The sequence below is a fragment of the Lagopus muta genome, chromosome 3, assembly GCF_023343835.1.
Source record: "Lagopus muta isolate bLagMut1 chromosome 3, bLagMut1 primary, whole genome shotgun sequence".
NCBI lineage: Eukaryota > Metazoa > Chordata > Aves > Galliformes > Phasianidae > Lagopus > Lagopus muta.
In genome coordinates, this window is record NC_064435.1 from 1908731 (window position 1) to 1934821 (window position 26091).

Consider the following 26091-nt stretch of genomic DNA (forward strand, 5'->3'; position numbering starts at 1 on the left):
CTTACCTGATCCACTTTTTTATTGACTGATGGGCTCCACATTTTTCCTGGTGTTCATGTCTACTTCACCTTTTCAAGAAGAATTCTGGTGGGCTGGAGTGGTTGATTTATGGCTTTGTGTGTCCTTTCAGCTGGCCCTGAGAGCTGGTAATGAGAAAGAAGAAGGGGAGACTGCAGACACAGTTGGCTGCTGTTCCCTACGTGTGGAGCACATCAAGCTGCACTCTAAGCTGGATGGGCAGGAGCATGTGGTGGAGTTTGACTTCCTTGGGAAAGACTCCATCCGCTATTACAACAAAGTATCAGTGGAAAAGCCAGTAAGTGTGGCAGAGATGGACATCATGGCCAGTGTGGTGATGTGGCACAAGGTTCACTGGGTGGCTTGGCTCATTTAATAGTTATTAGTCCCAAATCTGAAAACTGTTTTGACTCCAATATTGACAGTATGTGCAAGAGACAGTCTTTTTCAACCTTAATGATTCTGTAGTTCCATTTAAGGTTGTCTAGACCAGCTGTCCCCTTACCACTACTATAAGGGTGCAGCGTAGTAAGGATGTATGCGTGTTGACTCCTGGACTGCAAAAAGGGGGGGAACTTTTGGGTTAGGGCTTTCAAGGCTGTTTTAGCCCATGAACTATGAGAGAAGTAACACCTTCTGAAGCATCTCCCCCGTTGACTACTGGGAATTAAGACTTGCAAGCAAGCCCCATTGTTTGTTAGTGTGCCTGTGGGATAGGTGATGCTGTTTGTGTGGGATGATGGAATTCTAGTGGTAGGGGTGATGGAGAAAACAGCTTGTGGCACTAATGTTGTCTTGAAGTCCCAATGAATGTCCTTGAAATTTGGTGAGTGATTTGGTAGGATGTATATTCTGCAAGTCCAACTCAGAGTGTTGCTGGTTGGGAAGGCTGATGGAGATGAGGGAATTGTCAGGGGTCAATTTGCTCTCTGTCCTTGACCAGGGCCATTCTTTCTTCCCCCTCTAGGTGTTCAAGAACCTGCAGCTGTTCGTGAAGAACAAAGACCCGGGTGATGACCTCTTTGATAGGCTCTCTGTAAGTTTTTGCATCTCTACTTTTGAACCCTTTGTTGAACCATAAAATTTCAGCATCTCAATCACGATTCTATTTTTTTTCCCATTCTTCCTTCACTGGTGATATCTCTAATTTCCCAAATGCAGGCCTAGCTGTCTGTATGCACCCATAAGTAATGCATGTCCCTGCTAAGGAGGTGGTTTTCTGCTCCTTCCCTCCTCTAACTGACCTGTCTGGGAGGAACTGCCCATCCAAATGCTGCCCAGGGCATTGCTGGAGGTGTCAAACCTCACCCATTTGGCACTTCCACACCTAACTGGGGCTCAGTGGAAGTGTGAGAGCATGCTGGAGTGATGTGCTGCAGCCTTCTTCCAAGCTATCCCCTTGGTAAAACCTCTTGCCTCCTCTTCAGCATTTGATATGGACTGCTGCCCCCCACACTACCTTTCTGCCCACATGCCTTAGAAAGCCCCTTGCCCAACTTTATAGAGGTAAGAAGTTGCCTGGATCAACTTCCTCTGATAGGCCTTTTGTATCTTCTGATCTGATTGTAGCTCCATGTGCTCTTTAGAACAAAGATATCTAATGCAATTAATGTGAGAGATGCTCAATGTGAGATGTGGCTTCTTGGACATATGTGGGCAGAAGCTATTGAATTTGAGAGGTTCTCTGAATTTCAGTGATGTTTCTTCTAGTCTTCATTAGGGTGTGAGCCAACAGGTAAATGTGCAAGATATAGCTTGTCTGTTTAATTGGTTTGTTTAAGCAGAAGATAATGGTCTGGAGAAAAAAAAAAAAAAGTTTATTGTTTTGACATCTGCTTGTTCTTCCTTTTTCCTCTCTGTGTTGTCCTGCACTCGCCTTCCAGACAACCGTCTTGAACAAACACCTTCAGAAGCTGATGAATGGTTTGACTGCCAAAGTGTTCAGGACCTACAATGCTTCCATCACCTTGCAGGAGCAGCTCAAGGCCCTCACTAACCGTTAGTTCTTAATCATGTTTGTGGCAACTCCAGCTGTGTTGTAGGGGCAGTGGGCTCAGATATCCATCCATTGGCTTGGCGTCCCCATTGTCCACTCTTCCTTGGCTGGTCATGCATCATGTTGTAGAGTGGTATGTAGCTTATGGGTACGTGCAGCAGGTTGGGAGTCATGCAAAGTGGCAAAATCAAATCACCTGCTCAGTGGTAGTCTGACAGTCAAGATGGGAGTAGATTTTTTTCCTCTTCTTTACGTTATTGGCTGGTTGTGTTATTTCTGTCCTGCCTTCAAGTGATGAGACACGATCACTTGGTTGTAGAAATTGGTAAAGGACCACCATTATTGCTCTCTTATGCCAAAGGCCAACAACTTGATGTTCTGGTCTGTTCTTTGCCTTCCCCAATTCCCAGAAAGGAAACAAATAGTGATGCTGCACTTCATTTCCAGCTGAAGACAGTGTTGCTGAAAAGCTTCTCTCCTACAACCGAGCAAACCGAGCTGTGGCCATCCTGTGCAACCATCAGAGATCCACGCCGAAAACCTTTGAGAAGTCAATGCAAAATCTGCAAACCAAGGTGAGGCAGACCAAACTAAGAGTCCTCAGATTTGCTCCCACCTCACTGATATCCCTTGAATGGGGAAAAAGAAGGGGGATAAACACGGTGCTTGAGGAGACAGCATAGAGCAAGCATGGCAAGGAATTTTGTGGCATTGAATGATGAAGTGGTTTAGTGGACATTGATGGTGATGGGTTGATAGTTGGACTGGGTAATCTTTTTTACAATGTTAATGATTCTATGAAGGAATGACTCAGAAATAGCAGCTTTTTTTAATTAGTGCAGAGATACTAGCAATCTAGGGGGATAGGGATGTGGTAAACACAAATGGCATGAATATGTTTGGGTTTTTTTAATCATTTCTTGTCTTCAGACCAAGCTGAGTGCATGGCTTAGGGCCATGGAAATAAGTTTTACAATTTGGTGGCTTGCAGGAGAACCAGCTGAAATTTTAATGGGTCTGCTATAGAAATGCTACAAACTATGATTTTTTGTAGCTGTCCTCAGCTCTTTTTTTCACAGTCTACCAGTGATCTTGGGCCTTTGTGATTGTGGCTCAACACTGTTGTGAGCCAGACAGCTTTGGTCAGTTGCATAAGATGAGTAAGTGCTGCAAGTGTTTCTGAGATCAGTAATGTGAGCTCTAGCATGAGTCTCAGGGCTGTTTCTGGGGCCTGCAGTGGGGCTGATGAGAAATTGAGGAGCAATGTGGTGTGGTAAGGGTAGCTGAAATCTCTATGGAGGGACATGAGCTGGGACTCACTCTATTTACTTCAGATTGATGCCAAGAAGGAACAGCTGGAAAAAGCCCAACAAGAGCTGGAAGAAGCTGAAGATGAGTTAAAAGACAAAAAAGATGCCAAAGCAGAGGCGTGAGTGATTCTTTTCAATTCTTGTTAGCAGAGGGACCTGTGCCCAGATCTGTGGGTGGGAATGTTGTGGTCCAATACCCTATATGTAGCTAATTGGAACTGAAATCGTTTCTGGGTACCTCCTTTCCTATGGGAGCCTGGCAGATGGATGAAGGTCTTTGTGAATGGTTCTCTGCAGCAGTAGGACTACCAAATAACTGCTTGTAGAGATTCATTTCTTTTATAGTAGGGCACATCTCTATGAATATTTAGACTTCAATGCAAACTGCTGGGTCCTCCTACAAATGCTGTGGTGCATAGAGCACTTAACTTGGGGTTGAAGCTGAGTATGCACAGTCCTGATATGTTTTCCTGTGGACTGTGGCATATCAAATCTATGCAGCAGTCATAGCATGGGTCTTGTCTGAGTTTACTCCTCCTCCTGGAGCCCAAGTGTGGCTGTTTGAGATTGTGTTTGCCCATGGAGTCTGGCTGCTACTTGCCCAATCTTTGTACAAAAATGTTTTAAAAAGAAAAAAATCTTATTTCTCAAGTAATTAATCTATGAGTGGGCATGGTGGTGATGGTTGGACTTGATGACCTTGGAGGTATTTTCCAATCTTAGTGATTCTACTTTTCTCTCATAGTCTGGTACTAAATCTTCCACTTTGCCATTCTAGAGCTATTTCTAGACTGAGTGGGTGTAGAGGTCACTGAGATGAAGCTTGCTGGCTTCCTGTCATTTTCCTAAAAAGCATAAAAACAGGAGAACTACTCTGTATTTCACTTCTGCTGCTTTTCCCCTTTTAACCTGCTCCTTGTGTTGCTCTTTCTCTACCCTCAGCAATGTGCAAAAGAAAAAGAAGCTGTTGGAACGTCTGAAGGAGCAGCTGGCCAAGCTGAATGTCCAGGCCACGGACAAGGAGGAGAACAAACAGATAGCTCTGGGCACGTCCAAGCTGAATTACCTGGATCCCAGGATTAGCATAGCCTGGTAAGCTTTGAACATGCTCTAGGGAAGATGTTTCTCTAGAGATGTGCAGACTGCCTGCTTTTGGGGAACAAGCACATGCTTGAGCCTTTGGGGAAAAACTTAGTGTTTGGACAGAGAAACCTGTCCAAGCTCTGGAGTTGATAACAGAATCATTAAGGTTGGGAAAAACCTCCTAAGATCATCTAGTCCAACCATCAACAAAGCTCAAAACTGCAACTTCCCTTGTTTGCAAGGCACTGATTGCAAGGTAAGATGATGCTTCTTACCTTAAAACCAGAAGGGACAATTTGCCTCTGTTGATAAATGTACAAGGTACAAAAGTGATTTCCTCTGGGGGCTGAAGGAAATTGCACAAGTAAACATGGAGGACTACGATGGGAGCCAATTGGGATGGGTAGTGTATCCCTTGGAATGTCTCCCCATTGTGTTGTGATCTCCGTAGGTGTAAGAAGTTTGGTGTGCCCATTGAGAAGATCTTCAACAAGACACAGAGGGAGAAGTTTGCCTGGGCAATTGACATGACTGATGAGGATTTTGAGTTCTGAGGAAGCACCTTTCCTGTTAGCCTCATGCTCATCTGGTGCTGATAAATAACTTTTTTTATGTGCTGCTGCAGTTGTTGCAGAGGTGGGATGGTTGTCTAACACAAGTTTGTGGGTGGTTCATGCTGGTTTTTGTATTAAAAAAAAATAGAAACCAAGTGTTAAAAGCAAATACTGCTGACTTGTGACACTCATTCTGAGTGCAAATTAAATGTGAACTTTTAATTCCTCTCTAGAGCTGCCAGGTGCTTCGGGTATCTTCTTCCTTCCTCCTCGTCCAGAATCTTGGAAGAAGATTGAGAGCCTTAACTGTGCCAATAAATAAGATTACACAGTTAATCCTATTTCCTTATGGAGAAGTGCTGTGCTTCTTAGATGCTCTGAATTATCCTGATGTGGAAACATGAGGCAGTGATGTGCTGAAACAGGCAGCTGCAGTGTAAGACATGGGCTTGGGTCAGGGGATGCACTGGAGTAAAGGGAAAAAAATCTCAGGGTATTTTATGCCATTCCATCCTTGGGATTTGACAAAACTGCAATTGCACAAATATAATCAAAATGGAAACACTCTGGGAGGGAGCCAATATCGCTGAAGGAGCAGCTGCATCCTTGAGAAGGAGGGATGGGAAAGTGCTGGGTCAGAAAGTGAGTTTAATGGTAGAATGCCACAAATGAGCGATATATACTCTGTTCCACCCCTGCATGATCAAACCTTTGGTGTGTGAGATCTCATTTTGGTCCAGAAATAAGCTCTCCAGCTACTGACTTCACACTGGGAAAGTGTAATGCTGGCTGTGAGATTATGATGGGAGGCAGATGTACTGGGGAGTGGTAGCAATCGACAGTCTGCATCCTTCCAGTGGACATGGAGAAGGCACAGACCAATTGCATACAATGCAGGTGCTTGCTCAGTTGGCTGCTTTGCAGAGAAAGGAAAAAAGTGATATTTGCATGTACAGTTAGCCTAGTTGTCAGTGAACCTCAAGTGTAAGCAAGCTGTTGCATCAACAGCAAAACCTTATAGCTCAGTGCTGACATTGAAGCTGCTGTAGTTGGTGCATATAACGGGTTTGTTTACAGCCACTTGTTCTTCTGTTTAAATTGCTATTTCACTTGGAAACTATTACAACTGCAAGTGATTTTTCTCAATATGTGATTGGAAGCCAGGGGCCTTTCTGCAGCTCAAACAGGATGTGGTTCAGCTGAGAGCTGATGCTCTAGCTTTGTGTTTGGGCTCTACAATGGGTGTATATATGTGCTCAGTTGCCTGCAGAAATTGATATGAAATCGTTTGCCTTCAAGTGAAGAACCTCCTGGAAATCTCAAACCATTTGTGGTTGGTTCCTAAGGGCCTCTATGCCTCAGGTATGAGGAGAAATACATGAGCAAACCCAATGCAGTTTTGTCTTGCATCTGTACTGGTGTGGGATAATGTGTATAATAATGCTCCGTGACATAGCTGGGATGTAACAGTACTGTCTCTCTAAGCCATGGGAGCTTATATAGAGTTTAACTGAGGCAACTGAATTCTAAAGCAGGGATCTGAATGGTGGCAAAAGTGAGAGGGGCTTTATTTACCTGGCAAAGTTAGACCAGCTATCGGTGAAATTGCTAAGCATGCCTTGACCCCATTTGTACCTGCAAACACAAAAGACCCAGTTTGGCTCCAATAGACTGAGTTATTTACCTACTAACAAATATTTCCTGGCTTTAAAGAGTGTTGTTTTTTTTTTTTTTAAAAAAGATTTATTGGAAGTTTGTTCCACCCCAAATAAGGGGTAACTCTAGAGGAACCCCGGGGGCTGAGAGGGGTGGGGAATATTCTTTTTATTGCAGAATAAAGGAACAAGATGCAAATGGATAAGCACAGTGAATGTTTCTCACAAGGAACTGTTTTAATAAGAGCAGCTGCATGTGGGCTATAGTACTACTGAAGGGCTTCTTGGCCATGCTCAGATGCTCTGGAAATCAGGACTGTGAAGAGCTGCCAGTGTCAGCGAAACAGTTACTGGTTGTAATGTAGGAGCTTAAATTAAGCATCTACATTTTTTTTTTCCCCCATGAGGGTGTTAACCTGTGTTGCATTTACATGTAGGGCTTGTCAAGTTCTGTTTAAAAAAAAAAAAAAAAAAAAAAAACTCATTGGGGGAAAAAAAAGACTGGAGATTCAATAGAGCAAAAGCAAGGCGGGGAAATCATGTGTTTGGCTAGGTATCAACTGCTGGGTTGAGCAGTGCAATACCTTGGAACTAGCTGAGCTTTAAGGAGAGAAGGTGACAATGTCTGAGGAGTGTCCTCTTGGCCTGTGGCCATAATCAAGCAACCCAGAGATTGGGGAAGATGGGTTTCATGGAATCATAGAATGGCTTGTGTTGGAAGGAATTTCAAAGACCAAGTTCCAGCCCCCTGCTCTGGGCAGTGTTGCCATGCACTTGATTATATTGCCCATGGCCCCATTCAATCTGGCCATGAATACTTCTAGGTGTGTGCCAGCACCTCACCACCCTTTCAGTGATAAATTTCCTTCTGATATGATTTCTCACCATTGATATCATAGTGGCAAAATACAGTGTTCTGGCCTAATTTCTAATTTGCAAGGGATTTTCCACTGCTCCTGTAGAGCAGGAATGTGCCTCCATCACAGACATCGTAAGAGCAGTCACCGTTGGCTGACTCATGCTCAGCTGAACATTACCTTCCTTGGCCCTTTCGGGGGTGCTTTCAGTTCAGTTTTTCCAATTGAGATGACTTTTCTGTAGGCACCTAAAACCTGTAGCTGGTGACTAAGGTGCTTAGTGTAGCCCAAAGGAGAAATACTAGCTGATAACTTCATTTTTCTTCGTAATCACTTTTTTTTCTTTTCCTGCCCTAAAAAAAAAAAAAAAGAAGTTGGAGAGGAAGATCTGGTTTTCAGCAACAACTAGAAGTGGTACTCTCCCATGTAAATTTCTGGGTTGCTAATGTGCTTTTCACAGAAGCCTTGCTCTTGATACTGGTTGGGAGGAGACCTCAAGGTAAATTTACCAGGAACAATGCTGCCTGCTCGTGCTGGTACAGGTACAGGTACAGACTGCTCTTGTTTTGTAATGTAAAAGCCTCTGGTGGCTTGACAATGAGAGCCTCATTGTCTGCAGACTTGATATATCCTATCCCATGTGATGCTGAAGGACAGCACCAATGCTGTAGCCGCTCATTGAGATTAAACCTATGGGAAGGAGGTAGCAAGAAGTTCCTGCTGACTTGCATTGGCATCTACCTCTTCTGAGAAATGCTGAGGATGGGAGGGTCTCTGAGGGCTCTGTTACCATCTCCTGCTCCAATGAGGGCAAGCTTTCTTTGAGTTGCTCTGGCCCTTCTACAGCAAGATCTTTCAGAAATCTTTCTCTGCTATTTCTCCAAGTGCTTAAGTATTGCTGTGCTAAAGGTTTTGGTTTGTTTTCTCTCAGGTCTGGTAGGAATTTCCCTTCTTGCATTTTATGACCCGACGCCGGGCCCTTCTCAGTGTGCCTTAGCCGAGTGTTTTGCTTTGACCTTCTCTGATATTTACTCTGTATTAAATAGCTGAAGGCAGGACCTTGATCCCCCCTCTTAACCTGCTTCTTTCCAGCCTGCCTGTTGCATGGGGTCATTCAAACCTAAGTTTGGGACTGCTGAACTTCATGAGCTTGAATAAGCTTGGTTGCCCAGAGGGGTGGTGGATGAGGTGGGATATTGTGGCTGGAGGTGGTAAGAACACTTCAACATATGGCTTTGAGGAATAAGAGCAATGCTTCTCCTGCTACGTAGGGCAAGTAATTTCATAGAATCATGTAGTGTCCCACATTAGAAAGAACCTACAAGGATTGTTGAATCCAACCCCTGGCTCCACCCAGGACCATACAAAATTCAAACCCCATGTCTGAAAGCACTGTCCACACAATCCCTGAACTTTGGCAGGTCTGGGGTCATGACCACTGCCGTGGGGGCCTTTTCCATGCCCACCACCTTCTGGTGAATAGTCTTTTCCTAACATGCAGCCTGACCCTCCACTCATGCAGATCCATGCTGTTCCTTTGTGCAGTTGGAGGCTCTAATGGGGCTGATTTTTGGTTAGTCCTATGTAGAACCAGGCATTGCACCTGATGGTCTTTATGAGTCCCTTCCACCTTGGGCTATTCTTTGATGCAGAATTGTAGAATAGAATCAACAGCCTGGAAAGATAGGAACGGAAAGCCAGTGTGTTGACACCCTTTGCAGCAACTGGTCCTAGCTGCTGCTTATCAGCAACCTTCCCACATAGTGATTTCTCCTGGGCATGAGTCAAACTCTTGAGGCACAGCCAACAGGTTATTGATGCTTATTGACAAAAAGCATGCATCAGCCTTTCATTCATTTCCTGGAGCTGCTTCTTGCTTTCTGTTGGGGCTGGCAGCTCGGGTAGGTAGTGTTGGGAGAAGGGACTTATTATGTGACTTGAGAAGAGCAGCCATAGAATTGTTTGAGTTGGAAGAGACCTTTAAAAGCCATCTAGCCCAACTCCTCTGCAATGAATAGGGATGCACACAGTTAAGTTGGGTTTCTCAGAGCCCTGTCTAGCCTAACCTTGAATGTCTTCAGTGACCAAGTCTCCATCATAAGCTGCTCTTTCATCTGCTTAATGGCATGGACTTTGCTCACCTGTAGGCTCTTCAAAGAGACAGCCTTTGGGCTGATCCATCATAATCGGTGCAGAGAAGGAAGTGGGTGTGATAAGAGCTCCTTAGCAAGGAGTATTTTCTGTTGGACTGCTTTTTACACTCTGTGTCTGCTCCCTGGTGAGCCATCGGATTAAGGAGAAAATAAAACAGCTGTAGGCTGGCAGGCTGGTGAGAGGTGGGAAATTCCTGCAGGGATGTGAGGAAGAGAAACGAGAAAGGTTGCCAGAGGGTTCTGCTCTCTCCCCCACCTTCTTCCCATGAGACCTGATGTTGCAAAACCGGAGGAGGCAAAAAAAAAAAGGGAAAAATGGAACAGAAACTTTAAAGGGGAATTTTTTGTCAGTATGATAGGAAAATATTTAAGTGAGACCATCATTGCTGGGCTTCAGGCATTCTTCCCCAGAATGCAGTAAATGGAATACCTTCTTATCCAGCCCCCTTTAGTAAAAAGGAAATCACAGCTGTGTTTTGGCATTAATAAAATACGTGCTTCAGGAGCTCCGTGTTGTACTCTGTGTCCATAAACAGTTGGCCGAGTTCAGATGGCTGTAAAATAAGCTCTGCTGGGCCATGGCATTAGCCCATGTCATGTGTTTGTAAATGTGGTACTGCTGTGCCAAGGTGAGCGGCTGCAAAGGAAAGGGAATGATTGACCTACAAGAAACTGGATCCTTGTGACAAAATGAAGGGCAGTCTAATGAGGGGAAGAGGAACGGCTGCCAAGGCAAAGATAAAAACTCTAGGATATCGAGTTTATGCAGTAGGAAGGAGAGCTTGTGGCACTGTGCCCAGCTTTGGAAGGAAGGGGATAGCTACCCATCACTAGCATCCCACAGGGAGCGAGTAGATGACATGCTGACTGGTTTGCCCTATGGCTTCTTTTTAGAAATAATTGCCATATTCTTGGCTGGCCAAGCACATGCATTATTTAAAAGAACAATACAGGCTAAGGAATATCTCAGTCTAACTGTGCCCATCCCCAGTGCTGAGAACAGCTTCTCCCAATCTTAATCCTGAGCTGCTGCAAGCTGGAGCATGAGGAATTCCAATAAATTGCTTAATTACAATTCTTAATCCAAACCTGGATTAGGCTGCAATTACAAGTGATCCGTTTGCCTCAGAAATAAGCCTTTAAATAACTGCAGGGGGGCCATAAATGCCTTCTGCTGCCATGAGCCTGAGAAGAGCATGATGTGATATCTCTGCAAGCCAAGGCAGATTCTAGCTAGCCTGTAGTGTATCAGGCTTGTAAAGGAGGAATAGGGAAGTGGGTAGCTGATATCTTCTAAAAAAAGTGTTGTATTTCTAGCTCAGTGGATTGTGTACAACTCTCCCTTCTCTTGCACATAGGACATTTACCTACTAAGGTGAGTCAGGGGAGGAATTCTCTAATTCCTTCCGAGAAGTTGCCTCTATGTGAATGAGCTCTTTGTTGTATATAGTTATTCTCTGTAATTTCTTCTGTCTATTTCTTAAGCTGGACTCTTGAGTTAGGTGTGAATTATTGCAATCAGTTGTAAGTAAGGCTTATGTCTCCTTCTTGGAAGTTCTCTCTCAGGCCGAAGGAGTCCCTGCGGTTCATTCCTGGTGCTGCAAACACTACTTATATCAGAGGAAGAACATGGGAGGGTTAAATCTCTACTGCTTCCTCTTCCTGTGTGTTTCTGGACATAAGAGAATGGATTCTGGGGATCCTGGTCTCCTATTTGGACATAGGATTCCCCACTCCGGCTCCCTGTGAAAGCAAATCCTGTTTGTTGCCCTTTTAGAGGTGAGACTTCAAGGTGGGGAAGAGAGGTGAAGAATAAGGCCCTGTAGGTCTGGCTTCATTTCCTAGCTTCTCCTAACCCAGGCACATGGCAGAATGCTATTATTTTTCTGTTTTGTACTCATTTTTTCTCCCTTTTTCATTGATATTCTATATTGGGCAGATGCAGTTTCACTTCTTATCCAGCTTTCTAAAGTCCCTTTCTGTATACTGGAAAAGAAAAGAAAAAACTAAACAGGATACATAATACAATAAATAAAACCAAATTGCTCAGACTATTTTTTTCGCTCATTAGCTTCTAAGACAAGAGGGTTTGGTATCCCTTAGCACCTTAATTTGGTGCTGCTTTTGCTGGTAATGGGCTATAAGCTTTTAAATGAGCTTGTGAGACCTCAGGATTTAGGTTTGCGAGGTTTTCTCTGACTGAGTTTGTCTTGACCTGCCTGAGGCTTTGTTTCACTTGGCTGAGCTGTAAGAGCAATTTTTCTAATTGACCAGGTGGCTTTGGCTAATTTGTTCTACTTTTATCTATCTTTGTATGATGCAGCTGTAGGCTTTTATAGATAGCAATAACAATCCATTATTCTGTATACAGTGAGATATTTATGGCACAGGCACAAAGATATAATGTGGAGAAAAACAGGTCTGGTATAACAACAGAGATCTGGAGACGTGGAGATGTGTATAAGAAAACTTGGGGCTAAGACTGGCACTGGAGGGTTCTTGGTTATTAACAGCTCATCACTGGCTAGCTGAAGAAATGCAGACCTGTAGATCATGGAATCATTAAGGTTGGAAAAGACCTCTAAGATCATCTAGTCCAGCTGTCAACCCCTCACCACGATGCCTGCTAAACCATGTCACTCATTGCCACGTCTATCCTGAACATCTCCAGGGATTGTGACTCTTCCACGGGCAGGCTGTTCCAGTACCTCATCAAGATGGACCAGGCATGGTTTAGGGGTAACAAGAAAACAAAAAAAGCATCTCAATTGCACATTGGGTTGTAATTTTTGACAAAATGTTGATGTTGTAGCAAAAACACATCTTTCTCTAGTTCCCTTGTGCTCTTCTGATCTTGCTGATACCATGCTGATCTCAGAGCCGTGGTAATGGAACTAGTACAGTAGCTCTTGGACCAAGTCACCAAAGGGAAATCCATGTGGCCTCAGAAGTTCTGAGCTTTTCTAGTGACCTAGCTCTAATCTGAGGCTTCAACTTAGATTGGGCAATTAAAGATGGAAGGGGAAGCAGAATTACAGAATGGGTGAGAATGGAAAGGACCTCTGGAGGTCACCAGCTCAGACCCCTGCTCAAACAGGAACACCCAGAGCTGCTTATCCAAGACCAAAGAATCACTAAGGTTGGAAAAGACCACTGAGATCATGTAGTCCAACTGCTGACCCATCCTCACCATGCCTACTAAGCCCAGTCCTTAAGTGCCACATCTTCCCTGTCCTTGAAAACCTCCAGGGATGGTGACTCCATCACTTCTCCCTACCACGTCCAGGTGGTTTCTGAAGATGTCTAAGCAGGGAGACTTCATCATCTCACTGGGCAGCTTGTACCAGTGCTCCAACAAAACTGTACAGCCAGTGGGTTATGTGCAGCGTTAGTCCACAGAGTGTTTGCACACATTTCCCCTTTTCTTCAGTTCTAATCTACTTTTTATAGTGTGCAAGTCTGAGAGTCGTCATCCACTTTCAGGAGGCCTGAATTTCTCCTAGGCTAGTCACCACTTCCTAATCTCCTGTCTTTTTTCAAAGAGGAACTGCTTATGTTAGTGGCATTTGCTTTCCTTTGGGTTTATTTTCAGGCCCCGATATCACCCAAGGTGAGGGAGACTGGATTCTCATCTCTGCTAAGAGCAGATGGAGACATCTTTCTCCTACCCCCATAGTGCCCTTGAGCAATAGATACGTAGTGGAAACCAGAGATGAGTGGTGTCCTCCAGCAGTCTGTGTTGGGGCTGATGCTCTTCAACATCTTTATCAATGACGTAGACAGAGGGCTTGAGAGGGATCCTCAGCAAGTTTGTGGATGACACCAAGCTGAGCGGTGCAGTTGATACAACAGAAGGAAGGGATGCTATCCAATGGGACCTGAACAATCTTGAAAGGTCTGCCCATGTGAACCTAACAAGGTTCATCAAAGCCAAGTGCAAGATGTTGCCCTTGGGTTGGGGCAATCTTAGTTATGCATACAGACTGGGAAAAGGCAAAGCACTGGCTGCAAAATTCCACAAGAAACCTTTGTCCAGGCTTTGCATGGTGTGCAAATGTATCAGTAGCACAGGTGATCTGTGCCAGCCAGGAACCAGCCTTCATATTGGCCATCATCCCTGCCAGCACTTCACAGGGAGTTGGGAGCTGCCGCCTCTGAGACCATGCAGGCTGAGAAGAGCAAACTTAGATGAATGCTCTTCTGATGGTGTTTCTGTGTGCTGTCCTCTATATGGACTTTGGTGAGTTGTTCATGCAAGTCTGAGGCTGGGGGAATGAGAGCTATTGTTTTTTTTTTCCCTGGAGAAGACATGTTCTCAAATTCTAAACCCATTGGTCTTTAAGAAGACAACAGGCTACTTGAACAAAGAGCAGCTGTGCAAGATCAGCTTTGCCTCTCCTTCACACTTCTGCAGCAGGGCCCTGTTCTTAGACACCCTACATCGTCTAGCTGCCCGCAGAGGAAACCAAAATTTGTCACCTTCTGTGTTTCTCACAAGAAAGGGCCCTTTTTGGTTTTGCTGCAAATCCAATCCCAGCTTTGGATGGAGCTAATGGTGCACTTTTTGTGGGGAGTACAGCTGAACTTTGAGCTAAAAATTGAGTGCAGCCTTTACTGCTGTTCTGGCCCAGTGACCATTTGGGGAAATTCTTTACCCAGAGAGTGGTGAGGTACTGGAACAGGCTGCCCAGAGAGGTTGTGGATGCCCCATCCTTGGAGGTGTTCAAGGCCAGGTTGGATGGGGCCCTGGGCAGCCTGGTTTAGCATTAAACGTGGAGGTTGGTGGCCCTGCATGTAGCAGAGGGGTTGAAGATTCATGATCCTTGAGGTCCCTTCCAACCCTGGCCATTCTGTGATTCTGTGGTTCTGTGAAATACTGTAATGTGATAGTTGAATGTCAGGATCTGCTGAGAGCCTGATGCCCTGAGATCTCACCTGTAAAGAAGTTTTTTTCTACTGGGAAGTGGGTGTTTAGCAATTTTGGGTGTAGGTAGGACAGTAGAAGGGCTGGATCTACACAACCACACTGTCTGTCTTAATGTCCCGTGGCCTGCAGAAGGATGAGAATGAGTCCAACTGGGAAGGAGATTCTTTCTTTGACCTCATACAAACAGTCTGTGTTTCCCTCCATAGCCAACTTGCTGATGTGCTATGTCTACACCAACCAGGCCAGCAAAGATCAGTGCCTGGAGCCTTCCAGATGTGTCAGAAATGAGACAGTCTGCATGAATCCTATTTTGAAGATCAGTGTTGGTGAGTCCCATAGCCATGACCTAGCTGGTTGTGGCCTCCTAGCCCTGCTACCCAATGTTCCTGTGTGCTCCAGATCTACTTTCAGTGATGCTGTTTCTGTTCTGGTGGATTTGGGTCTGAAATGTTCCCCATTGCTGGTGATTTGGGAAAACCAAATATTGCAGGTCAAGCACAATTTGCTTGAGCAGAGAAACAAAGGGCAATTAAATAAACCATAAGTCATACAACTTGGGTGATCTCTACACGGTAAAGATAGGATTTGCCCTTATGACAAAGGTTCATGGGTTGTTTTTGTTTGTCTCTTGATCTATTGGAAGGTGATCAACAAATCTGCAAACTTGCAGTCTGCTTTTCATGAATTCTGCAGCTACTGCAATTGCACTTATAGAACTGTACAATCATTAAGGTTGGAAAGGACCACCAGGATCATCAAGTCCAGAAGCTGACCCATTACCACCATACCCTACACTAAACCACATCCCTAAGCACCACATCTACCCTTTTCTTGAAAGCCTCCAGGGATGCTGACCCCACCACCTCCCTAGGCAGCCTGTTTCAATGCATTGCCACTCTTTCAGAGAATAAATTTTTCCTAATATCCAATCTGAACCTCCCCTGGAACAACTTAAGGCCATTAACACTCATCCTAGATACAAGGAGGCATCCGGGACGAGATGTCCTTTCCTGTTACTGAGAACTGCAGTTCAGTGTCAGCAGGTCCATTCTCTGAACTGAACTGTGATGCCCTAGAAGATTGGGTTCCTGTTGAATAACCCATGCCAGCCTCTTAGCCCATTCTGGTCCCCCAGTTCCTCCCATTGTTTGACTCATCTGTCTCCTGAACAGCTGGTGATCAAACATGGACAGGCCAGTCTGAACCTGACTCGATCCTTCCTTTAATCTTCTAGTTTTTCATGCAACGGGGCTCTTTGGCCAGCGTGAAATAAAAGAGAATAAATAAATAACACCCATCTTGGAAATGTCTGTTGATAGCTGACTCACAGCAGGGCTGGCGTTTTGCAAGCAGCATGGTCTGGTTGTTCCTGCAATTAGAGAGAGCTAAACAAATGGAGATGAGTAGGAGGAGGATATTATCCTCATCAGCACAACCCTGGAGCAAAGTGTGTCTCCTACTGCTTCAACCAGGCAGAAATTTCTGAGGGTGCATAGAAAGGCATCTAGAAAATCATTAATTTACATATTCAGTGGTATTCTGCCATCTACTCTCTGGTCCTGACAAGAGTTGGGACACTGCAGGGAAGGCATATAAGCAAATGAAAGCTCCTGGATCTGTTCCTGGCCCTGAGGTTAGCTGGTACCCATTTGTATCCCTCCAAAATAAAGTGGCTGAGTCCAAAATGCCAATTGGAAAGTATGTCTAAGTTGTGATAAGTCCTGCACCTGTCCAGGAATTGTCAGAGATGGTCTTTGTCATTTAGGCAAAAACTGTGCTAATAATTAAACAACATGGACAACTGTTCCCATCCTGTAGGACAGCCCTTGAAACTGTGACCGAACTCTTCATGTATGTCATGGTTCTGTTTTTTGTTTTTGGGTTTCAGTATTCCACATCAAAAAATTATTGGGATAGATATAGCTGTTTCTGTCACAGCTCTTCTTCAGTGTGGTTCTAGCCTCAGGGAAGGTGGAAGGTTGGTGACTTCCTCTGTAGCACAACTGGATTCCCCTATTACAAGCAAATTAGGTAATATGGTACTGGAAAGCCCCTGAGGCACCATTTTCCTTCCTTGAGCCAAAGGGCAACTTCTCCAAAGGATTTCAACACCTCTGTGTAACCTGGCCCCCCGGCTGCCCATGCTGTATTGTTGAATTTAAATATCTCTGTGCCATGGTGGGACTCCCATGGTGAGCACCCAGATATCTTCAGAGCACTCACAAAAAGTGTGAGCACGTGGGATACGGGGTCAGAGCCAAAGCATTAAAGTCCTTCAGCAATTTGGAACATGAAGAGTTTAAACCCATGTTGACTTTCAGCAAGCCCTGTAGATTCAATAATGCACCATGTTAATCATGTTGTTATTTTTCGCTTCTTCCTCAGAAATAAGAGTCAAGTCAGATTAAAGCAAACTGCTTCCTTGCAGAGCTTTGTCCTTTAGCTGCAGGACACTCAGCCTTGGCTTCCCACGCTGATTTCCAGATCCTTACAAAGAGTCATCCCTGCAGGAGGACATCATCTTGTGAATCACACTGGGCAATCCTTATTCTCTGCAGTGGGTCTGGCTCTTTGGTTGCTGCCTCGTGACATCGAGGAGGACTGACACACCTCCTTCAGCATCCACAATGGCAAGCAATCCCTATGCCTGGCAGATCTGTTGGGCAAGAGATGTGGCTTACCCTCTCCACGCCCAGAAGCTGTATGTCCATTGCTGAGGAATGATGAATGCTCATGAGGTTATCAGGGCTGACTTCACCATCCTGTTAATCCTGCTTCATGTCAACAGTAGCCCCAGTGGTTTGAAGCCAATGTCAGAAACCTCAAAAATACCTGAAAATTGCTACCCCCAACACCAGTACCCCCCCTCACCATTTATTATTATTATTTTTTTCATTGAAAAGGATGATATCATGGGTTTTGGTGTCCCTCTGAACTTCCTCTGGCCATGCCTTCACTGTGGTGAGCAATGAGTAGTCGTATCAGGTGCCTTAAATGTGCAAGATGCTCATGACTTCTGCTTCAAGGCTGCTCACACATCTGGCTGATCTGTTCAGGACCTAAAGTTCACCCAGGTATTTTTGCCTTCCCTTTCTCCATCTAAACTCTTCTACATGTTCTCTGAGTCTCTGCCAATTCTTATTCTGCATCTCCATCTCCTAAATCCCAGGTTGTATCCAGGTCCCTGTTCCTTCTTCAATCCCATTTTCTTTCCTCAGCCAAGTCTTGCAAGGTGGAGGAGTTGAGCAGAGCAAGCAGCTGTAATCTGGTGGAGAATCTGTTCCTGCTTTGTCCTCTCTGCTCTTTGGTGGCTGGGTCTATGATGATTCATGGAGAAGTCTGCAGATTTCGTGCACCAGTTTTCCTGGTAGCTCTTTCCTTAGGAGCAGAAGTGTGACAAGCAGTCAAACAGAGGCTCCAGATGGTCTTAAATTATCAGCTTCAGCTCCACCCAAATAGATAAACATACAGAGAAGTCATACGGGTGGGGAACCTTACATTTGAATGCTATCTAGCAGCACTTTGCACTGGATGCTCTGTGTAGAAGGGGCACAAAGGTGTTTTTACACTTTTCTCAGGTGTAGCAAAGCTGGAAACCAACTTCCAATATGCTAGCTCCTGTGTTTGAACACCAAAGCCATTGTTCTCTTGCTGCAGCTCCTTTCACAAGTAGGATGCAAAGCATTTAGCACTTTATAGGTAACCAGCAGCTTTTATAGGCTACAGGAAATCATAAAACGTTTCCTGTTTATATTGTCAACCATGAATACAAAGCTCGATCTACCCTGACTGTAGACATAAGGGAGTTCTCCAGGTCTAATCCTGGAAAGGCACTTGGCAGTCATCCACACAATGAAGGCATTAATTTATGCTACTTATTGCCATTTTGCTTTGAGTAGATGCCTTTGCTGAACTATCTGGCCATAGATGTGGTGCAGTAGTGCTACACTGATAGTACTACTAGCCTGACCATAGAGACATTAAAGCATTTAAAAGCAATAAATAGGATGAATTGCCCTGGTGGTGCTTTCACTCATCTTCAGACCCATCAGACCAGCCCGAAGGCAATGCCGAGGTGAGAAAACAACCAACGTGCATTCCTATCCTGTCAAATAATACATGATCCCTGCCCATCTTTTAAAATTGTTGTCTTCATCATCACTCAGTCCAAACGCAGGCAAGATATATATCCTGTCCCCAGATGAGGGTGCTTTTCTTGAGCTGTGAAGACGACTGAGAAGATGAAAGCTTCCCTCCTTGTCCTTCTGGCTTTGGTCCTATGTGCACATGAAGGTAAGAGCATGGTTTCTACTACACAAAGAATTGTTGAATGTTGGAAAATCAGAGAGGACTTGTGGGAAGAGACGTCTTAGTGCTTGTAGTGCCTCAGTGCTTGCAATGGAGCTACTGAAGGACATGGAATTCCTCTTAGATTTCTCAGCTTGAATGTATGAAGGCTTGCCTTTTTTTTTGGAGCATATTTCTCTATAAACTCACATACTACTGGATTTTTATGAAAGCAAGACCAACAAAAAACGTAGGAAGTAGTTGCCACTTTTGTGTCTTTGATAAAAGACTTTCCAGTGAGTTTGTTTGTTCAGATGTTGTAAGACTGTGGTTATTTCTATATCTTGATGAAATGCTCCAGCCTACAATCACACAATGCATCCATATCTTGGTGCTCCTATCTCCTCCTGCAGCTATTGACACAATTTCTAGTGGGATAGGGCCAGATCTGCATCTTCCTTTGTGCAGCTTCCTGCTGAATGCCCCTACTGTCTGCCCTTCTCAGAGACCCTACCCAAGTGATTTCTGGGTCTTTGGAGTCAAGCTGGGGAATTAGGGAGAAGTTTGGTAGTGAGCTATATGGGATAAGTGTCTTTATGCTGGGATATTGGGTGGAGAGGAATATTTGCTTCTTATTTGCATTATGGATTGTATTGTTTATTTTACTGAGATTGAAATCTGAGCCCCCTGAAAGTATATGGTCCTATATCCGCTATTGACAAAATACATAAGCAACCAGGAGAGTAAATGTCATCCTTGATTTGTAGAGGGAAATAAGGTTTTCCAGCTCCTGGAAATTTGCCACATTTTCTGCTGTAGAAAAATAATTTATTGGAATAGTTATTTCTGTCTCATTGAGGCCTAAGAATACCTTTCTGCTATTTACCTTGGTTCACTTTCTAGAATAGTGATTTTTGCAAATTTCCAAGTGTTAACAAGGCCCAGGGGACAGAGAGATTCTCTTCAGCACCAAAACCAAGAGCACCTTAACTTGAGTTAGATAACTTAGGCAGTAAAAAACAAGGTTTTGGGCTGTACATGTCTTATGGCTGAATTCACACAGCTAAGAGTTAAATGTAGTATTTTTCATTGGTGTTTTAACACCGATTTGAAGGCACTGAAGTTCCACCCATAGACCATAAGTGTGAGGACTGACAACTTCAGGCCATGGAGGTCCCAATTAATGGGGCAAACAACTGCCAGCACTTATGGACCAGTTGGGCTGTACTCTTATTTATAATGTCCCTAGCAGCTAGAAAAAGTGAATCCAAGCCTTGGGACAGCAAATCCTGACCTTCCCTGCTCTTTGCATCATATCAAACCCAGTGTCTTTGGCTCACTGTGCTGTATTTTGAGTGCAGGGCAGGATCTTCTACATACAAATGCCTGCACCTGGGTGCATGTGTTGGGTTTAAATGTGCAAAGTGTGCAGAGAGCAGAGTGAGATGAGTCTGAGTCTTGCAAATCCGTAGTTTTCAGCAAATTTGCATGTTGTGCACTTGAGGGGCAATGGAAAGAAAGTGGTAATTTTTGCTAGTGGGAGTAATAGCATTTTGTCATCATCTTTCATATTCCATCTTCTCATGTCTCATCCTGCAGCAAAAGCCCTATATTGCTACACCTGTGAGTGGGAACAAAGCAACTGGAGCTGTCTGAAGGCTAAGAAGTGCTCAGACAAGGATGAGTACTGTGTGACAAACGTTGCCGCTGTAGGAATAGGTATGTGCTGTCAGTGCACAGGGACTCAGGAATGGAATGTGGGGTTTTGGCTAGATTTGTATGGTTGCCCTTTGCGAATGGGTGAGTTGAGGAATCATGGGGAAGGACATATGGAAGATGGAGATTTTGATAGCCCAATCTGGCAGTGCTGAAGTTAGCAGAGTTTGAAAAATTCCTCCCCAACACAGCTTGGGATCTTCTTTCTTGTTTTATGCCTGCATGTAAAAGGATGCTGAAAAAGGTCTAGTGAGATGCAGAAGGAAATAAAACCTGGCAACGTGCTTTCAATCCAGGCAAGAGCATTCCTTCATGGATCTTCATGGAGCTGGATTCAATATTCGTTGTGAATCCCTTCTACCTCAGGATATTAAATGATTCTATGTATGCCATCTTTGTACACCTAATAAAGACTCAGCATGAGGATCTATGCTGGGAAGTGCTGGATGCCCTTCAGAGATATTAAATGGTCTTGGCAATCACTGAGTGGGTGAGATTGGGAGGGGTCTTATTGACCGAGCTGTTCTCATGACAGGAAGACATATTAGTTCCTCTTCTAGAAGACTGAAGAGCTCTTGGGAAGTCCACATCACTAATACTGCTCTCCCCTTTCTCCTTTGATCAAGGTTCTTTGTCTTTCTGGAAGAGGATCACTAAGAAGTGCTCCAAGACCTGTCCATACCACAACTTCAGCCTGGGCCTGGCTACCTACACCTCGTTCTGCTGCCAGACCTTCTTGTGCAACCTACATGCCTGCCCAGGACCCAGGCTTGCTCGACCATAAGATGTAGGGGCTCCTGAATCAGTGCCCTTCACTTGCTCAGAGAAAAGGGCTCCTGAAGGCCTGAAGAACATGGTCAGATTTCCCCAGAAGGGTATGTCGGGGGGAAGTCTTTCAGTGAGAGTGTGATGTAGTCTTGGAACAGGTTGCCCAGAGAGGTTGTGGTGCCCTGACTATGGATGTGATTGAGACCAGGTTGGACGGGGACCTGGGCAACTTATCTAATGGTTGACAACCTTGCCTGCGGCAGCGGGATTAGAACTTGATGATCCTTGAGGTCTCTTCCAACCCAAGCCATTCTACAGTTCTGACTCTATGATTCCATGATTATGTGATTCTATGACTCTATGATTCTACGATCTATGGTATGGACACCATGCATGCATGCTAAGTAGATAAAATATTATGGTTGCCACCTCCTGCCCTGTGTTGCCTCTTCATCTGGAGCTTCTTACTTGCTTCTTATGCCTGAGTTCTGTCACCCCAGTACTTTGATGGAGAAGTGGCCATGCTATGTCCTCTGCAGCTTGGAGGAGGGAGATGCTGCTTCTGCACGGCCTGTGCCTCTCTGGAGGGATTTCTCCTGCAGTCTTGCCTTGTCTTGGGTGCAGGTGGGAGCCATACAGCAAAGAGCAGCTTTCCAGCCTTGGGATAGAGGGTAGACCAGAAATAAGTACTTCTTGGTGCCAATTCAAAGTAAACTGTACAAACTCACATCATGTCTGAGGGGGAAGGGAAACAGTATAAAAACCTAAGCTTGTAATGGATCTCAACCACAGATTTTCTTCCTTGCCTTCTGCTGTACAGCCTCTTGCTCCTGGTCTTCAGCTAGTGCCAGTGACATTCCTGTGCTACCATGCCATTAGCAGTTGACATTCTTGTTGCTTTTGGCTCTGTCCATGATGCCACACTTTTATAAAAAACAAACTGCTTATCTGCAGTCTTTGTCCCCACCTCCATTTCCAGGGGCTCTCATTGGCCACCCCCTTCATGTCGCCTTGCTTGCTTGCAGCTGCTGTTTGAGCCAAGTGAACCAGTTCCCCTGGATCTAGCTCTTGGCAATGCATCATCCTGATGACAATGAATCATTCATTTACCCATCCCTCGGACATCCCTCAGAGCAACTGCAGGGTAATGAAAAGTACTTGCAGCCTTTGGGTCAATCTGGGGAGGAACATCTGGAGAGGTTTATGAGAGAAGAATACAGATTTTTGAGTATTGCATGTAGATGTTTCCAGACGCTGCAGAGAATGGAGGGTAAAAGGAAGCTGAAAAAATGAATGATGATAATGAGAGCTCAGGGACTCTCCATTGCCAGAGGTGTTGCTGAGTGCCTTTCCCTCTTCCCCAGAAGCACTTTTTGAAGGAGAATGGAAATGCACAAACTTGGATAAGCTGGGAGGGTGGAGGAGCTCTTCTCAGGTCTGGGGCCATGATTTGGATGCTGAACTTTTACACCACACTCCCATGAGCAAAACAGAGCACATCTGCAGCCCAGGACTCGCTTCACAATCAACTCTCTCTGAGCTTTCAAATCTGCAAAGTGCTGCTCAGCCAAAGGATGACGCTCCGTGCTGTGTGGTGCTTCCAACCCAACGCTGGTAAACAAGGGGACAAAAGGGGCTTTGATCCCTGCAGAGTGCATCTCCCTGGGGCCGGTGCCACGGCTTCTCCGGATGAATGCCTCCTTCTGAAATGCTGCATAACGGCAGCCTTCAGAGATGCATGCTCTCTTTTATTAATCGGCTTCAGCTTTTCCTTTACCCCTACACCAAGCTGCAAGGGAAGCTCTCTGAGCTGAAGAAGCTGTGCTGACCAATGCACCTCTCTTTACCTCTTAGACCACAATCGTTTTCATGCCCTAATTAGGAATCTGCTTCTTCTTTTCGCCTTGAAGCAATCACAGCACCCCCCTGTCTCTAAGCCTGAGTGCTCAAAAGCTCTAATTTACTCCAGACACAATTTTTTAATGTAAAAGAAACCCGACTTTGTGTGTGTGCATATTTTTGGTTGTTGTTTTTTGTTTTTTTTCTTTTCAGTGCACCAGAATTATTCAGCTCTCTGAAAGGAATCCCAGTTGGACAGACTCTAATAATTAATATTTCATTGCATTGGATTTACACATCCTGCAGCAGCAGAGACAGTCCCCTGCAGCCTGCAGGAAAAGACAGGATTGTTTTCTTCCCTTTTTTTTTTTTTTTTTTTTTTTTTTTTTTTTGCCATTTTCAAGCAGAACTGTCTTATTTTGCTTGGTTTGCTGGCTTGGTTTGCTCTATCCTTGCTGCAGAAAAGCCTTCTTGTACCCCATGGTAAATATAAAGAAACATAAATGTAAAGAGCAAAAGGTACTGCAGCTCTAAAGGCATTAAAATGTGACCTCCTCCCATGGCACAAAACCATCCTGGAGGAGCAAAACCTCTTATCTGAGATGTGTGGGTAGAAAAAAAACTTAGGTGCCATGTCTAACCACTGATTCTTCCCAGCAGTCAGAGTTGATGGGGACCACAGAGAGGTAGCAATCATTAGCACAAGGATGAGGCTGTACAGAGAATTACCCCATGGATCCCAAGAACTTGAATCAGACTTTTGGAATGGGTACTGCACCAGTCCCTGCTTGTCCTAGCACATGGCATAAAGTGGAAGAGCACTTTGAGTTTGTCTTCCAAAGTGATGGTAGACACTGGAGAGAAGCACATGGAGGAAGAAGTGCCTGAGCATGGCAGGAGGCAAACACTGCATCCTTTCAGTGGCTGGAGCTGGCATGTGCATGCAGCATAGAGGTGAAGAAACACACAATTACAGATGACATAGTAAATGCTTGATTGCAGATAATAAATAGCAGTTTAAATACCTAAGTGATGAGTCAAATGGAAGGAAGGGGAAGCTGTGACGTAGCTGCTTTGGGGCCAGATGGTTGTATGGTCAGATCTGCTGTGTCTGGTTATAACCCTTCTCCTCAAGCATCACAGCTATAAACTTGAAGCCTCCAACAGCCAAACCCATGCAATAAATTTAGCCCAAGCTGTGAGTGTGTGAACAAAGCTGAAAGAGTGCTGGAAGCCAACTGGAGCCATCAGGCCTCGCAAAGATTAGGGCAAATGGCAAATACAGGTAGTCAAGCCTTTCTATGGCTGCCATCCACCCAAACCAACAAGATGAGTGTTAAGGCAAGCAGGAAAACCTCAAACCACCTTTCTGAAGAGTGGTTCCACCAAAATGTTGCCCAACTCTCTGTAGGGTTTGGCGTGTAGGGTCATATCCTTGTTTTCTTTGTGGGATTGTGAGCATCACTAGGATGTTGGTGAGACCCTGCAGACAACCCTGCCTATGGCAGGGGGCTGGAGCTAGATGAACATAGATCCATAGAATCATTGGAGTTGGAAGGTCATCTTGAGTTGGAAGGTCATCTAGTCCAACTCCCCTGCAACAAACAGAGACATCTACAGCTCATTATTGTGATTATTATTATTATCATTATTATGTTATTCAGGGACTGGACCTTGAATGTCACCCAGCACAACTCTGGGCAACCTGTTCCAGTGCTTCACTACCCTTATAGCAAATAAAAATAAAAACAAAAATAAAAATTAAAAAAAATTGTCCTTATATTCAGTCTAAATCTTCCCTCTTTTAGTTTGAAACCATTTCTCCTTGTCCTATCACAACAGATCCTGCTAAAGTCTCTACCCTCTTCTTTCTTACAGACCCCCTTTTAGACACTGAAAGACTGCTCCAATCTCCCTGAAACCTTCTTTTCTCCAGGCTGAACAGCCCCAGCTCTCTCAGCTTGTCCTCACAGGGGAGGTGTTCTATCCCTTGGATCATTTTTGTGGTCTTACATCTCCATGGACTAATGTCACTTCCCTGCTGCGGCCTGGGGTGGGATCTCAGCTTTGAGGGAAATTCCAGCAATTTGGGGAGTTTTTCAAAACAGAAATTAGTATTTCCAAGGTCCTGTATGGACTCAAGTCACATTTTTATTTGTTGCACAGATTGAAACCAGCTGTTTTAATTTTTATTTTCATTTTGTTTCTTCACTTTTGACTTCACAGAAAACAGAACCATAGAATCATTAAGAAAACACCTTCAAGACCACCTAGTCCCACTGCCCATCAATTACTAAAATCACTAACCCATGTTCCCCAGTGCCACATCTTCACATTTCATGAACATGTACAGAAACAGTGAATCCACCACCTCTCAACCAGTAGAAAGTGAAATAACCTTGGGGAAGCTACACCATGGCCTTCATTGGCGTATCTCAACTCTGAATGCATCAACGTTGAGTTAGTAGAAAACTGGACACTTTGGGGGTGATTCCCCAAATTAGTTGCTTTGAATCACTGACAAAATAAAAATAATGACAGCAAAAATATGGGAAGAAATGAGACTCCCTATACTTACTGAAAGGAAACTTGACAGAAGTCAACACATTCCTACAAAACTTCAGTTTTGCGTTAGTGAATATTCAGAGTGACAGGTGTCAAAAAAAAAAAAAAAAAAAAAAAAAAAGAAGAAAAGAAAAAAGGAAAGAAAAAAAAAAAAAGATAATAACTTTCCTGGGAAATCCTGGATGTATTCCAACAATGAGAGCTGATCTAAGCCCACGAGAGGGAGCTGATGCCTCTGTACGGCACTGGAGTGGCTACAGAATGCCAGAGCAATTTTCAAGGGAACAGAAACCAGCAGCCATGCAAGGGATGCAAGGGCTCTGCTGGAAACCAACCAGACTGTGTGAGCAGCCCTGGCGAGCC

The 26091-nt window shown here is 44.5% G+C and overlaps 1 protein-coding gene across 11 annotated transcripts in view; it reads left to right on the top strand.

Moving 5' to 3' along the window:
* Positions 1-24251, top strand: part of TOP1MT (DNA topoisomerase I mitochondrial) — a 38853-nt gene extending 14602 nt beyond the window's left edge. For 7 of the 11 annotated variants that reach the window (XM_048938843.1, XM_048938844.1, XM_048938842.1 and 4 more), the window contains 7 exons: positions 131-316; positions 986-1054; positions 1902-2016; positions 2462-2589; positions 3349-3443; positions 4267-4416; positions 4859-5193. In XM_048938843.1, the coding sequence (XP_048794800.1) occupies positions 131-316; positions 986-1054; positions 1902-2016; positions 2462-2589; positions 3349-3443; positions 4267-4416; positions 4859-4961 (846 nt within the window). In that variant the 3' untranslated portion in view covers positions 4962-5193. The other 4 variants (XR_007375695.1, XR_007375694.1, XM_048938841.1 and 1 more) reach the window with 4 other exon arrangements.
* The last annotated feature ends 1840 nt before the right edge of the window (positions 24252-26091 follow it).